Source organism: Malus sylvestris, chromosome 6 (genome assembly GCF_916048215.2).
Source record: "Malus sylvestris chromosome 6, drMalSylv7.2, whole genome shotgun sequence".
Taxonomy (NCBI): Eukaryota; Viridiplantae; Streptophyta; class Magnoliopsida; order Rosales; family Rosaceae; genus Malus; species Malus sylvestris.
In genome coordinates, this window is record NC_062265.1 from 5,849,815 (window position 1) to 5,864,082 (window position 14,268).

General features: G+C 37.0%; 1 protein-coding gene across 1 annotated transcript in view; it reads left to right on the plus strand.

Annotated features, from left to right (window-relative positions):
* The first annotated feature begins 380 nt into the window (after positions 1–380).
* The window catches only part of LOC126627126 (uncharacterized), a 43,861-nt gene continuing 29,973 nt past the window's right edge, over positions 381–14,268 (plus strand). The window contains exons 1-23 of the mRNA XM_050296551.1: positions 381–574; positions 855–958; positions 3,446–3,580; positions 3,667–3,717; positions 4,227–4,321; positions 4,410–4,527; positions 5,125–5,226; positions 5,333–5,521; positions 5,613–5,773; positions 6,367–6,537; positions 6,838–6,924; positions 7,037–7,361; positions 7,469–7,573; positions 7,647–7,742; positions 8,387–8,454; positions 9,578–9,698; positions 9,783–9,989; positions 10,095–10,298; positions 10,462–10,571; positions 10,949–11,045; positions 11,140–11,238; positions 13,888–14,052; positions 14,128–14,202. Of these exons, the coding sequence (XP_050152508.1) occupies positions 478–574; positions 855–958; positions 3,446–3,580; positions 3,667–3,717; positions 4,227–4,321; positions 4,410–4,527; positions 5,125–5,226; positions 5,333–5,521; positions 5,613–5,773; positions 6,367–6,537; positions 6,838–6,924; positions 7,037–7,361; positions 7,469–7,573; positions 7,647–7,742; positions 8,387–8,454; positions 9,578–9,698; positions 9,783–9,989; positions 10,095–10,298; positions 10,462–10,571; positions 10,949–11,045; positions 11,140–11,238; positions 13,888–14,052; positions 14,128–14,202 (2,982 nt within the window). The 5' untranslated portion in view covers positions 381–477. The remainder of the gene's footprint in view (positions 575–854; positions 959–3,445; positions 3,581–3,666; positions 3,718–4,226; positions 4,322–4,409; positions 4,528–5,124; positions 5,227–5,332; positions 5,522–5,612; positions 5,774–6,366; positions 6,538–6,837; positions 6,925–7,036; positions 7,362–7,468; positions 7,574–7,646; positions 7,743–8,386; positions 8,455–9,577; positions 9,699–9,782; positions 9,990–10,094; positions 10,299–10,461; positions 10,572–10,948; positions 11,046–11,139; positions 11,239–13,887; positions 14,053–14,127; positions 14,203–14,268) is intronic.

Consider the following 14,268-nt stretch of genomic DNA (forward strand, 5'->3'; position numbering starts at 1 on the left):
TTGATTAAATATTTAAAATTATTATAATTTTAAAAAAGATCTTTGTTTGTAAAATCAAATTTCATATATCGGAACATTTTGATTTGATGAATTATATGGAAGGGATGCGAATATGATGTTTGGCCTTTAATGGCATCGAGCCCGACACGCAGACCATAGAGAGGCGCCAATCGACATCACCTTTATAAAGCATACACCGCCAATGACCCACACTCAACCAACAGTCAACCCTCAGAATCGTATGCTTTCCCGCCACGTAAGATCACATAACCCTTCCGCACACACGGCTACATTGCACTGGTCGGAACACAATAACAATCCGTTCCGCGCAACAGAGAATCGATGATGCGGGCCGCATTTTCCAGTGGTATAAGTAGGTCGCGTCGTCTGGAAGCCAACACTTGGCGATTTCTTCCGATATCAGTCGGTCGAAATGAGATAGCGATTTGGGAGGAAGATTAAGCCGGCGAAGAGAAGATGTTGGAGGATCAGGTGGCGAACCTCCTGCAGAGGTACTTGGGGGACTACGTGAGGGGGCTCAACAAGGAGGCCCTCAAGATCAGTGTCTGGCGAGGTTCGTTCGTTCCTTCCTTCCTTGGAAATGCTTCCTAAATAGAGTCATGACAACAACATATAAAGGCACATTTCAATTTGTTTTTTTGGCAGAAATATCAGTATAATGATAAGAAAATTAAATATCTACTAGAGAGTCTAGTAGATATTTAATTTTCTGTACATTTTCTCTTATCTATTGCACTTTCATCTTTTCATTTCAAAAAGAGGAAAAAAAAAAAACACTTATTACGATGGAGCTTGAGAACCTTATTACATATTTCTTGCTAAATGTGAAATAGGTGATGTGGAGCTAAAAAATATGCAGCTGAAGCCTGAGGCACTCAATGCACTAGAATTACCAGTGAAGGTTAAGGCAGGATTTCTTGGATCAGTGAAACTTAAGGTGCGAGACTAGCATCAATATTTATGATTTTGTTGATTTTTTTGGCTTATTTGAATGTTGATCAGCTCTGTATTGGACAATACGTGAGACGTTTGACTTCATTCTAATAATGGTCTGTATTATGTTTGGAAGTCTCATATAATTGCCTTGGATCTATCTCATAATAAAATTGAACTCATGTATATATCATTTACTGGCTTTACAAGATAAAATTACTGATATGTGGAAACTTTATCATTGCCTTGTTCACATAATAAAAATGATCCTGTTTATATTAACTTCGGTGGTTACACAAGGCATACAACAACAACAACCAAGCCTTATCCCATTAAGTGGGGTCGGCTATATGAATCTTAGAATACCAATGCGCTTAGGTTTTTCGCCATGTCTTCTGTTAGCTCCAAGTACTCCATATCTTTTCTTAAAGTCTCTTTCCAAGTCTTCCTAGGTCTTCCTCTACCCCTTTTGCCTTGAGCCTTCGTCTCATAGTTGCATCTTCTAACCGAAGCATTTGTAGGTCTTCGGTTCACGTGTCCAAACAACCTTAACCAATTCTTTCAACTTATCTTCATTTGCAGCACTCTTACTTTTCCTCGGATACCTCGTTCTTAATCCTATTCTTTCTCATGTGCCCACACATTCAACGAAGCATTCTTATCTCCGCTACTCATAATTTGCACGAGGTGATTTTTGAACGCCCAACATTCCATGCCATTAATGCTAGCCTTATTGCCGTCCTATAAAATTTTCCCTTAAGTGGCATACGACGATCGCACAACACACCCAGTGCACTCTTCCACTTCATCCATCCAGCTTGTAATTTTGTGGTTTAGATCTTCATCTAATTCTCCTTTCTTTTGCAAGATAGATCCAAGATAGTGAAAGCACTCACACTTTGGTACTTAATGATCTTCAATCCACACTCCTATCTCATTTGGACCCATTTCCAATCAACTTGCACTCCATATACTTTGTCTTTGACCTAATTTGGCCAAGACCTTTAGATTCCAATACTTCCCGCCAAAGGTAAAGCTTCACATTTACTCCCTCGTGTTTTTCATCTATCAGCACTATATCATTCGCAAAAAGCATACACCAAGGGGTATCATCTTGAATGTGTCCCATTGACTCGTCCATTACCAATGCAAAAAGGTAAGGACTTAAAGTTGAGCTGTGGTGTAACCCTGCACAAGACATAATTCTTTATATTCTGAAATGGGGTTACTCTTTATGTGAAAGCTTTAGCAGTAATTCAGGGAGGAAAGAGTGCCAAGTATTGTGGGGATGTGGGATTTTTTTTATTTTTTTGTTTGTTTGACTAATTTGGGTTGGATAAGCATTTTCAGATGGTTAAGTATTGGTCCTTGCTATGGTCTTCAATGACGAAAGAGTTCAAGGATTGCCCCTTTCTGCTATTCTTCTAGAATGGAAAGATGCAGGATGCCATATAGGTTGTGAATGAGGCCATTCTGGAAGTGGAAACAGTTGTATATCTGTTCCACGTTGTGTGTTTTGTCTTGTTTACTCAAGTGGGTCAGTGGTCCACCATGATGTATTTTTGTTAGGTAAAAGGTAATTTGATGCCATTCATTAGCTTTCAAGGAACAATTTGGGAATGCAAGCAGAGATGTCAAGATGCATGATGCATTATGGAATTAAAAACATTGTTCTCGTTATGGTTTCCTAGTTAAATGAGGTACAGGAAGAGTGTTTCTTTGGAGTTGTAAGGGTGCCGAATGACTTGAATTGTAATAGTTATAGTGGGTGCGGGAAGGTCATTGACTAGTAATTTGAAGTCTTTCGGTTTGGAAGATGTGATGTCAGTGGAATTCAATAATTTTGCTATATATATTTGGTGGGAATATATATGTTTGTGTGTGTGTGTGTATTTTTCTTCCATTCATCGTAGGATTGAATTGCATTTTCTTTTTCCTGTTAAATTGGCTTTACTTGCAAAAATTTGTATTACTTTTAACGATCTTTTTTGAAAACCCTCCACTGTAATAATTTATAGATAGTACTATAGATAGCTGGCATATATCTACGTCATTCATAACTTGGTGCGATAGCAAGTGCCTTCGCCCATGAGCGGTAGGTCTCGGGTTCGAGACTTGGGAGCAGCCTCTCCATAAATGGGGGTAAGGCTAGCCGACATTTACCTCTCCCAGACCCTGCGTAAAGCGGGAGCCTTGTGCACTGGGTACGACCTTTTTTGTTTTCTTTGCCGAAAATGCTGAAGGGATTTGTGCATAATTACAAAGGTGACACCAGATGTTAAGTTTATGTAGATGCTGTATTATGACTTTGGGATGAACATATTGTTGGATGATTGCAATTTCACCTCCTATTTACTTCCTTATTATGCGCTTTATTTTTATTTTTGAATTTACTGCCGGTATTTTGTTGCGTGGAATATTGTTCACTTCTTATGATATCTGTAATTAACTGCCTTTCTCCAATGAGGTTATTTTATTTTCTTGAACCAAGGTTCCATGGAGCAGGCTTGGCCAGGATCCAGTTTTAGTTTCTTTGGACCGCATTTTTCTGTTAGCTGAACCTGAAACTCAAGTTGAAGGATCCAGTGAGGATGCTGTACAGGAAGCTAAGAAAAACCGAATTCGGGTGAGACATAGTAATCAGTTTGTGGAATGATAGTGTTCTTTGCCAATAGCTGAGTGACCATTTTGTATTGTTTCCCTTCTAAATAGGAAATGGAAATGAAGCTGTTAGAGAGGACGCAGCAACTAAAGTCAGACATGGTAGGATTGATCATAATCCAAGTGCCATGACATGTGAAGTTTGTCATTATGAAATTCTGATATTAGTAGGTTTGCATGTGTACCTAGTATGTCTAATGCACACTGTACAGTGCACATATCCAACTTTACCTTTATCTTATTTGACCTTGCTCCTACACATTGGTTTGAAATGCAACATTTGCTTTATTATGATTATGCTCAATACAACAACAACAAAGCCTTTTCCCACTAAGTGGGGTCGGCTATATGAATCCTAGAACGCCATTGCGCTCGGTCGTGTGTCATGTCCTCTGTTAGATCCAAGTACTCTAAGTCTTTTCTTAGAGTCTCTTCCCAAGTCGTATTTTATTTGACCTTGCTCTTACACATTGGTTTGAAATGCAACATTTTCTTTAATATGATTATGCTCAATATTGAACTTTATCTTCCATATATTTCTTTTGCTAGAATTCCTATGTTCTTTACGTTTTATGATATTCTACCTATATATAATTTGTTTTTCTTTGAAGAATACATCATGGTTAGGATCCCTGATCAGCACAATAATTGGAAATTTGAAACTTTCAATTTCAAATATTCACATCAGATACGAGGATATTGAAAGGTAAAAGAAACAAAAAAACCACTTTGAATGTTGTGCTATTTTTTAATTCCTATGTCTTGAGCTTATGCTTTTGTCTTCTATGGTATAGCAACCCGGGCCATCCGTTTGCAGCAGGCATAACCTTGGAAAGCCTTTCCGCTATGACAGTTGATAGCAACGGAAATGAAACATTTGTCACTGGGGGTGCTCTAGACTGTATACAAAAGGTTCTTTTTCATCATGTCATGAAATTATAATTGCCAGTTGCCACACAATATTCAGTTTCTCTTCCACGTTTAAAATGTTATAAGTACTTATGCTTTTATAAGAAAAAAGAACTTTCATAAATGGAAAGTGAGAGATTGCATTACATAGGAAAGGGTTTCCAGTTCCACTGACGTCCAGCTCTTCACTAAAAAGTCTATAGACTAATAAAACAAACAAAGAAAATACAATATAAAAAGAACATAGACAGAACAAACAACAGAATAACAGAAGCAAAATAGTCCCAACTCCGAAGCTATTGTAACCCGTAATGATGCCGAAGTCGAACCCTCCCACAAATTACCTGCTCAGTATTTAGTATTCTCATATACCTCTCCATCCAAACTTCCAAAAATGTTATGCAACGTCACTGTATTTTCACGTATCGTTCAATTTTTTTATATTTATTTCTTATATTCCTGGGATCCTTTCATTGACTGATTAAAACTGTATTTTAGAAAAAAAGAAGAAGCATTTCTTATACTAGTGAATCACTTGGCCTCATCAATATGTTGGTCCCTACCATGTTTGTTGATGTTATGATCTGGCATTGTTTGCAGTCTGTTCACCTCGATCGGCTTGCACTTTATTTGGATTCTGATATTGCTCCATGGCATGTTAACAAACCATGGGAGGATTTGCTTCCATCAGAGTGGGTCCAGGTATATGTTCAATGAATGCTTTTTAACACTAATAAATATTAAATAGATCAGACGCACCTGCATGTACCCGTGCATACGCATTTATATATTAATTTTGGCATTTCAGGTTTTTAGATTTGGTACTCAATATGGTAAACCAGCGGATAGATTACCCAAAAGGCACACTTACATACTGGAACCTGTGTCTGGCAATGCCAAGTACTCAAAACTACCGCCAAATGAATTAGCTGATAGCGGCCAGCCTTTGCACAAAGCAGCAGTTAATTTGGATGATGTGACTCTCTGTTTGCCAAAGGTTAATTTCCATCTTACTTCTATCCTTTCAGATTTGATACTGGTAGGTAATTTGATTCACTTAAAAGCTATTGAGTATTATTTGTTTGCAGGATGGATACATGGATGTGCTAAAGTTAGCAGATAATATTGCTGCATTTAATCAGCGATTGAAGTATGCTCATTATCGTCCACATGTCTCTGTAAAATCTAACCCTAGATCTTGGTGGAAGTATGCTTATAGAGTTGTTGCTGACCAAATGAAGAAGGCAAGGTATCAGCTCTTGTTGTTTTTATTTTATTTTTTAATTTAATTTAATTTCTAATTTTTTTAATTATCCACCCTTATGAATTGTTGGTGAGTAATTTGTGTTTCTGATGGATTTCTTGGCCATTTTGTTTTTGTATTTTCATCTCTCTTTAATATATTTTAACTCCTATGAAGAGAATATTTAAAATTCTCCTTTGCTTGATACGTTCACATATATGATATTTTTATCCCAAAATGTTGAAATACTTATTTGAAAGAGTAAAGAAAAGGGCTTCTTATCTAACCAGCTAATTTAGAAAAAAAAAAAAATTCATTGTGCTTTCCAAACTTTCTATACTTAGAATAAAAACACTTGTGAGGAGTGCACAATGAGGGTTTTGGAGTGCCAATAACTTACCCATTTTTTTTTCAATGCATTCTAATTTGTTAGCCGACCCCACTTAGTGGGAAAAGGCTTTGTTGTTGTTGTTGTTGTATTCTAATTTGTGCAATTTTTATTCACAGAATGAACCTGACAGCGAACTTCATTTATATGCTCTGAAACAAAAGTTGGATTATATTTTTTTTATTTGCTTAAAGTAATATCTTTGTGGCAGTGGGAGATTGTCATGGGACCATGTTCTGAAGTATGCAAGCTTGCGTAAAAGATATATCTCTCTATATGCTTCACTTCTTAGATCTGATCCTCGTCGGTTAGTGGTTGATGACAACCAAGATATTGAGGAGCTAGATCGTGGGCTTGATGTTGAACTGATACTCCAGTGGAGGTATCCTTTTCTTGTAAATGTATTAACTGATGGCAATAATGCTAGACAAGCCACGTCTTTGTACCATATTTTAATCCCACATGATGTGGTGAGTGATGTGTACGTGCCTTGTCAATTAGTGATATGATCTTGTTGGATATTGATTATATATTTGTCAAGTGGTATTAAATTACGGTATGCTTAACAGTACTCTTGTGATAGGTGGCGTTAAGTTTATTTGCTTAGATATAACATTGTATGTTACTTGAAATGGTTTTATGTCAGATGGATTTTGATAGTATTGTTGTATCAATCGTGCAGGATGTTGGCTCACAAGTTTGTAGAGCAGTCATTAGAGTCGGACCTTGCGTCGAGGAAACAGAAAGCAAAGAAACCTTGGTGGGGATGGTAATAATTTTACCTTCAAATATGAAACTAGGTTGTTCGACACCCTATTTATTTGCATATACTGAGGCTTGATATTTGTTTTTCTTTGCCTTCATTCTATCTACTGTTCCAGGGGGAGTCGGTCCAAGATAGGTGAGAGTGAGCCATTTAGTTTCAGTGAGGAAGACTGGAAGCAGTTAAGTAGCATCATTGGCTATAAGGAAAGTGATGATAATGTCTCAGTTATAAGTAATGACAAGGTGGATGCTCTTCAGACATCCTTGAGCATTTGCATGAAACATAATGCTACTAAGCTTGTTGATGAGTCCCTGGAGTGTCTTGCTGAGTTATCATGTGAAGGCTTGGATTGCTTTATAAAGCTTTATCCAGAGGCAAAGATTTTTGACATGAAATTAGGATCATACAAGTTATCCACGCCGAGTGGTCTCCTTGCAGAGGTAGGCCTTTATCCTGATGTGTTCCTTGTCATTTTTCAATCCACATTTGTGGCTTAATTCCCTACGTGATTAGTAAAACAACATATCATCTACTTACTTCCCTGCAGAGTGCAAGTGCCTATGATTCTTTAGTTGGCACGTTCTGTTATAGGCCTTTCAACAAAAATGTGGACTGGAGCTTGGTTGCTAAAGCTTCTCCTTGTTACGTGACAGTATGTTTCTGCTATGCCTAAATTATTTCTTTTTCCAAGTTGTGATTGTTTACTGATTTTATCTCATTGGCAGTATTTAAAGGACGCAATCGATCAAATTATCAAATTCTTTCGTAGCAGTACAGCTGTCAGTCAGACAATAGCATTGGAAACTGCAGCTGCAGTGCAGGTTCTATCTAGCTTGTGCTCATTCTTTGAAATATGCTTAAATGGTTCCTTAAACTGGCATCTTAGCCTTCTCGTTTTATTGTTTTTGTAATAAAATAGTATCTTTCCCATAACTAGTATCCTTGCTTTCTGCTGTTGAACATGTAAAAATGTTTCAGTCATTGTGTGTGTATGTGTGTATCTTTTATTTGAAGATTGTTGTTTCAACTTCTAAAACTATTAAATTTAAATTATTAGATTGGCATGTAATTCATGGGGGCAAATACTGGGAGACTTTTAGTGCAAATACGTAGAAGAAATTAGGAAAAATTATTAAATATTGAAGGGAAACATGCATGCATTGGACAAGTACTTTAGGGTGTTTTTTTTATGCCAAGTCACTTCTGACTTCTCGATGGCTTTGTCATGATGCAAGATAAAGAAAATGTCAAAAATATTGTGAGGATGCTAAATAAAGTACAGAACTTGCATGTTGTTTTTTCTGAACAGGCTTTAGATGGAATGTTCTAGCAAGAATTCAGTGAAACAGTGATTATAGTGTTTACCATGGCTTCATTTGGCCTATGGCTGCCTGTTATTCTGTTCTCCCAAGCATGGTGGTCAAGAATTAATGGTATTAAAACTGTCTTGTTCATTATGTACCAGATGACAATCAATGGAGTCAAGCGCACAGCTCAGCAACAAGTGAATAGAGCATTGAAGGACCATTCCAGGTTTTTTGTTTAGGTTCTTTGTTTCTCTTTATGGAGTAACTTGAGGCCTTCCTGTTAAATTGTATTGTTCATGTTACAGTGAGGGATAATTGCCCATAACACTCTAATGCTGCAATTGTAAAAGGGCTTGGAAGTGCTGATTATTTACCTAGATATACACTATAGTAGGGGCCCTTCTTAGGTGGACATATATATATGTATATGTGTATAGGGTTAGGATCGTGGGACTCACATTTTATTTTGTGAAGCCCACTTTATAATGTATTTTCAACGATCCGAATCATCCCCTTTTAAGTTTTCTCTCAAAGATCACTTATATCAAAAATCACCAAATCCGAAATGATATGACCGTTGGATTGAATGATAGTCATTTTAGTGTTTCTTTGCAAAACCTTAATTGTCCATTTTCTTCACTACAAATGAATGTCTTAATAGTTTGGAATTTGTCTAATTTTTTGCAAGGATTATCTATGAAGAATGAATTAAAATATAGACGGTTCGGATCCTTGAAAAAAGTATGGGAGTGGGTCTGCAAAATGTGTGTCAAAAACTGGTGTCCTCCCAATCCTAACCCATGTGTGTCAGAAAATGGGTGTTCCCCGATCCTAACCCATGTGTGTATTTATATATATAATGTGTACACATACAAATATTTGTTTTGCATTTTCGTGTCACATGGGATAGATTTTAGATTGCTGTGGGGTTGGCCTCATAGTTGCTATAGTGGAATATGATTTGGGCATCGGAGCATAATTAGAAGCAATTCCTCTTTGGTAGTGTGTGCTATTGACCTACATGGACTGGACTGTACGCTTGGAAATGAATATAGTTTCTTCTTTTAATTTTATGCAAAGGTGGAATAAGTGGGATTACTATGGAATAGAATTAGATTTGTACACTCTCATTTGGCTTCTGGTTATAATGTATTTTAGGATTTTCTTTTAGAGAACCTCATGTGTTTGAGGGATTTTTGAGTTTCTTGTTTGATGATTATTTTGGACTTCACATCTATTCGTGATTTCTGATTATTTTCTTAATAAAAGTTTTTGATGCTTTAGCTACTTTATGTCTCTGTTTATTAATGTATGTTTTGTATTCTTTATCATTTATTATCTTCTGTTAGGTTTTTGTTGGACTTGGATATTGCAGCCCCCAAGATTGCAATTCCTACTGATTTTTGTCCCGACAACACGCATCCAACAAAGCTCATGCTTGACTTGGGAAATTTGGTCATTGTTACCAAGGTTTACAACAAAATTGATTCTCAGTTGTCTAATTATGAGTTTGTTTCTTCTAAAAATTTACATCTAGTTTAAAAATGCTTACAGGATAGTTATGAAGATGGATCACAGGAGGTGCTAGATTTGTATCTGCAGTTTAATTTAGTTTTAAGCGACGTATCTGCTTTTCTGGTTGATGGTGACTACTGTTGGAGTCAATCTCCTTCAAAGATGTCTTCTGGTTCTGCCAACTCAAATGATGTTAGTTTGTTGCCTTTTATTGATAAATGTGGGGTCAACGTAAAGCTTCAACAGGTATACGCTGGGACCTTTTTAGCTTTAAAACTAAAGCATGTTTTTTCTGTTGAATGTGTAAAGATTGTTTCTGATGTTTTATATTTATTTTATCACTTTATCCAGATTAGATTAGAGAACCCATCCTACCCGTCAACAAGAGTTGCTGTACGGCTGCCATCATTACGGTTTCACTTCTCTCCAGCTCGGTATCATCGATTGATGCAAATCGTTAAGATGTTTGAGCAGGAGGATAGTGAGGACTCAGCTCTTCTTCGCCCTTGGAATGAGGCTGACTTCGAGGGGTGGTTGTCTCTTCTTGCGCGGAAGGTTTCTCTCTCCTGTGCTGTCTTTCTATCAATCAATCTATCCCCTCTTTTTTCCCACTCATCCCTGAAACAAACAAACACTTTCAAAAAGAGTTTCATGTCCTTTATATAGTGCTATGTTTGAGTAAAAAAATATGTACTCATTTATTTATTTTAATGTGAAGGGTCTTGGAAATAGGGAAGCAGTGTGGCAGCGGCGCTACCTATGCTTAGTTGGGCCTTTTCTTTATGTACTTGAGGACCCTAGCTCTAAATCGTACAAACTGTGTATCAGGTTCTGATGCCAACTTTTACTTAATATTATCTTAGAGAAAAACAAAAATTGATGTATTTACCTAGAGAGATGCTGTTAATCTTTTTCCTTTTATTAGTTGTATTTTTTAATGCACTTTAGTCTTCCAAATTATTTAGACTCGTTGCTGGCCTTTGTCCTGTTGTTTTGCCAATACCTCTATTTGTTTGTGGACACATAAATTCACTGCTATTTAGATTGTACTGGTAAATTCTGAAATAGTTTTCAATATTTCATAACTATACATCATATTTGTATGCAATGCCTTATTTAATGTAACACTTTATATTAAGTGAAATTTTGTTTGTGAGATTTTGTTTTTACTGTAATTTGTACTTGGATTTATATGCTTATTGCAGCTTAAGGGGAAAACACATATATCAGGTCCCCCCAGAGTCTGTTGGTGGTGCTGATCTTGTATTGGCTGTCTGTGATGCCGCACGAGCAAATATCAAAGTTGTAGCTCCATCTTTATAGTTTAAGTAAATTATTCCGATTGCCCCTATAAATTTTTTTTGTTGAGTATACTTATGTGATGTTTTTTATATAGGTGGTGGAGGATGCAAATGCACTAATATTGCAATGTGACTCCGACGATTCAAAGAAAGCTTGGCATAGCCGGTTGCAGGGGGCTGTCTATCGTTCATCGGTAATTCTTGTGTGGTTTCTGATTGAAATTAGTATTTTATTATTCACCGCAACCCAAACATATAACCTGCCAATATAAGGTCCATACTGCTAAAATCACACCTCTTGTGGGCTCACAGCCCAGTGTCCTTTAGGTTGTACAGATTGTCGTTCACAACGACCTGGGTCCTGTAATCATAGATAGGTGTTTTGACTTTCGTCACAGTGCTTTTGTCCTCCCCTCCTTATCTTGTTTGATATGTGTTCCTATTTTCCTGATACCAGCCAAATAACTCGTAAACAGAATTACTGTCCTTTAGGTTGTACAGATTGTCGTTCACAACGACCTGGGTCCTGTAATCATAGATAGGTGTTTTGACTTTCGTCACAGTGCTTTTGTCCTCCCCTCCTTATCTTGTTTGATATGTGTTCCTATTTTCCTGATACCAGCCAAATAACTCGTAAACAGAATTACTGGTACTAATGTAATTATTGAGGTTGTTTCTGTCTTTGAATATAGCATTTCTTATCATTACTTTCCTGCTAGGCAATCTCTCTTATAAGTGTTTATGTTACGTTAATGAAACTTGTTTGGTATTTCATAGGGAGTACTCCCACAAAATTGACAGATTCCTTAATGTTACTAAGTATATAAAATTGATATATTTGTGCAAGTGGTGGATTGCCCTGGTGGATGGGGCCTTCCTCTTCAACCTACTGTGTTTGGTATTTCATAGGGAGTACTCCCACAAAATTGACAGATTCCTTAATGTTACTAAGTATATAAAATTGATATATTTGTGCAAGTGGTGGATTGCCCTGGTGGATGGGGCCTTCCTCTTCAACCTACTGTGTCTATGGTTCAAACCCTCCCCTTCTCCCCTTGGTCTCTAGCTTAGGGTAAATATTGCTTGTAATAAAAAAATGATATGTGCAGTTTACCCTTTTTACTTTTTTTTTTAAAACATGCAAGTTGTCTTAGGGACAAGCATATTTTGTGTTAAGACAAGGCCATTTATGTGAATTAAATTGACAATTGTCCAGTCTAGAGAATCTGTCTTGTTGGATTACGAACCTCAAACCTTGTTATTCAAGAAGAAACAAATTTTTATTGCAAGGACACAATAAAATACAAGAGCAGACAAGAAGTCCGCAAAAAACACAAACAAAAACAGGATAAAAACCAACATCACCCTGACACTAAGAAACTCGAAAACACCAGAACCTTGAACTTTTGAAGCTGGTGAGAGGCTAGAAGATCCTTTCTTTCAACCATTTTGGGTCAATTCGGAAGGTGAAGGTCCCTTGCAAAGTGCATGTGTCAACATTAGTACTGACGTGTTGGGAGGCTAATACATGTGATGTGGTTGAAATGCTTCCCAATGCATGCATCTCACCCAGTTGGTGTGTCTTGTGAAAGGAGGGGGAAAGTGGGGATGATGTGTTTTTACATTGCCCAATGACATTAAGGCTGCTGTTGAGGCTAGGGAGGCAAGCAATGTTCTTTCAAGATCAGTGGATACTGGATGTATGTGGGTTATTGGATGCAACAAACTACAGGATTTCCGAAGAGAAACAGTAGGAGAGGATAAACCATGCAAGAGAGTTCAGTCCTGGTCCTCTATATGGGTTTCGGTTCAGTTCTAGGAACTATCCTCCTCTATTATTTATTTGTATTGGAACCTGGGATGCAGCTGTAACCTGTTAGTTGATTTTTACAGCTGAGATTGATAAGTATGTATTTTTGGAGTTTCTATGTGTTTTGCTTTTCTAAAAGAATTTTGCGGTCTCTAATTCCTTTAAACAAAAGAGGTCGCACTTGGTGTGATGGCAAGTGCCTTCGCCCATGAGCGGTAGGTCTCGGGTTCGAGACTTGGGAGCAGCCTCTCCATAAAGTGGGGTAAGGCTAGCCGACATTCACCTCTCCCAGACCCTGCGTAAAGCGGGAGCCTTGTGCACTGGGTACGACCTTTTTTTAATTCCTTTAAACAAAAATATAGTGCACTGTTTCGGGGTTACAATGTGCTTTGAAGTAAAATGGAAGAGTAGGAGGATTGGATGACTTGGGGATCCAGAGTATCATTATCATGGTCCATAATTAAATGAATTTTTTTTTGCGGAAGTCTTGTTATGTGCTTTTCTTTTCAAACTTTGTTAATCACTTATGGGAGATAACTACGAAATTATCATAATGGTTATTTATTTATCAGAATATAAAACATTTATTCATTTATCAGAATAATAAACATTTGTTAATCCCCTTCTGCTCTCTGACTGAGAAGCGTTAAGGAAACAGTTAATATTTGAAATCAGTTACTTAAGATCTCTGATTGAAAATCTTTCCTCGGTAAAAATTTGGTACGAAACTCCTATGCATGTTACCTTTAGAATTATATAAAAGCAACAAGACAGTTAAGACAAGTTACCCTTTGATGAGTTGACTGTCATTTTTTGAACTTCACTTTCTTTCTTTCTTCCAAAGAAAAATTTACGTCTCTTGCGACAAGTCATTTTCCCTTATGATGGTATGATACTATCCAAAGTATTTTGGTGTGTACTGTACAACTAAAAGTATCTTTCAGAAATCTGTGAATTTCCTGGCTTTGATATTGCAGCATTTTCAACTGTAAGGAAAAGCATAAGCAATGTCTTAAAGTAATCTTCCATGCAGGGTTCTGCTCCTGTGACTAGTCTAACTGAAACTTCATCGGAGTCTGAGGATTCAGTAACGGAGCTTAATTCCAATGAGGATATGGTTGATATATCAAAAATGGAGAGAGTCTTTATTACTGGTGTTCTTGATGAACTGAAGGTCTGCTTCAGTTACAGTAGTCAGGTAAGCCTAAACTATATACTTGACAAAAGTTTCCTTGTAAGGGACAGATCTAACTAAGAGCTACTTTTTCTCTAGCATGACCAGAATTTTATGAAAGTGCTCCTAACTGAAGAAAGGCGTTTATTTGAATTTCGAGCAATAGGTGGCCAGGTAAGTAAACCAATAGACAAATTGTTTTTTTTTATGTACTGTTTTTCAATCGGTTTTTCCAACTCC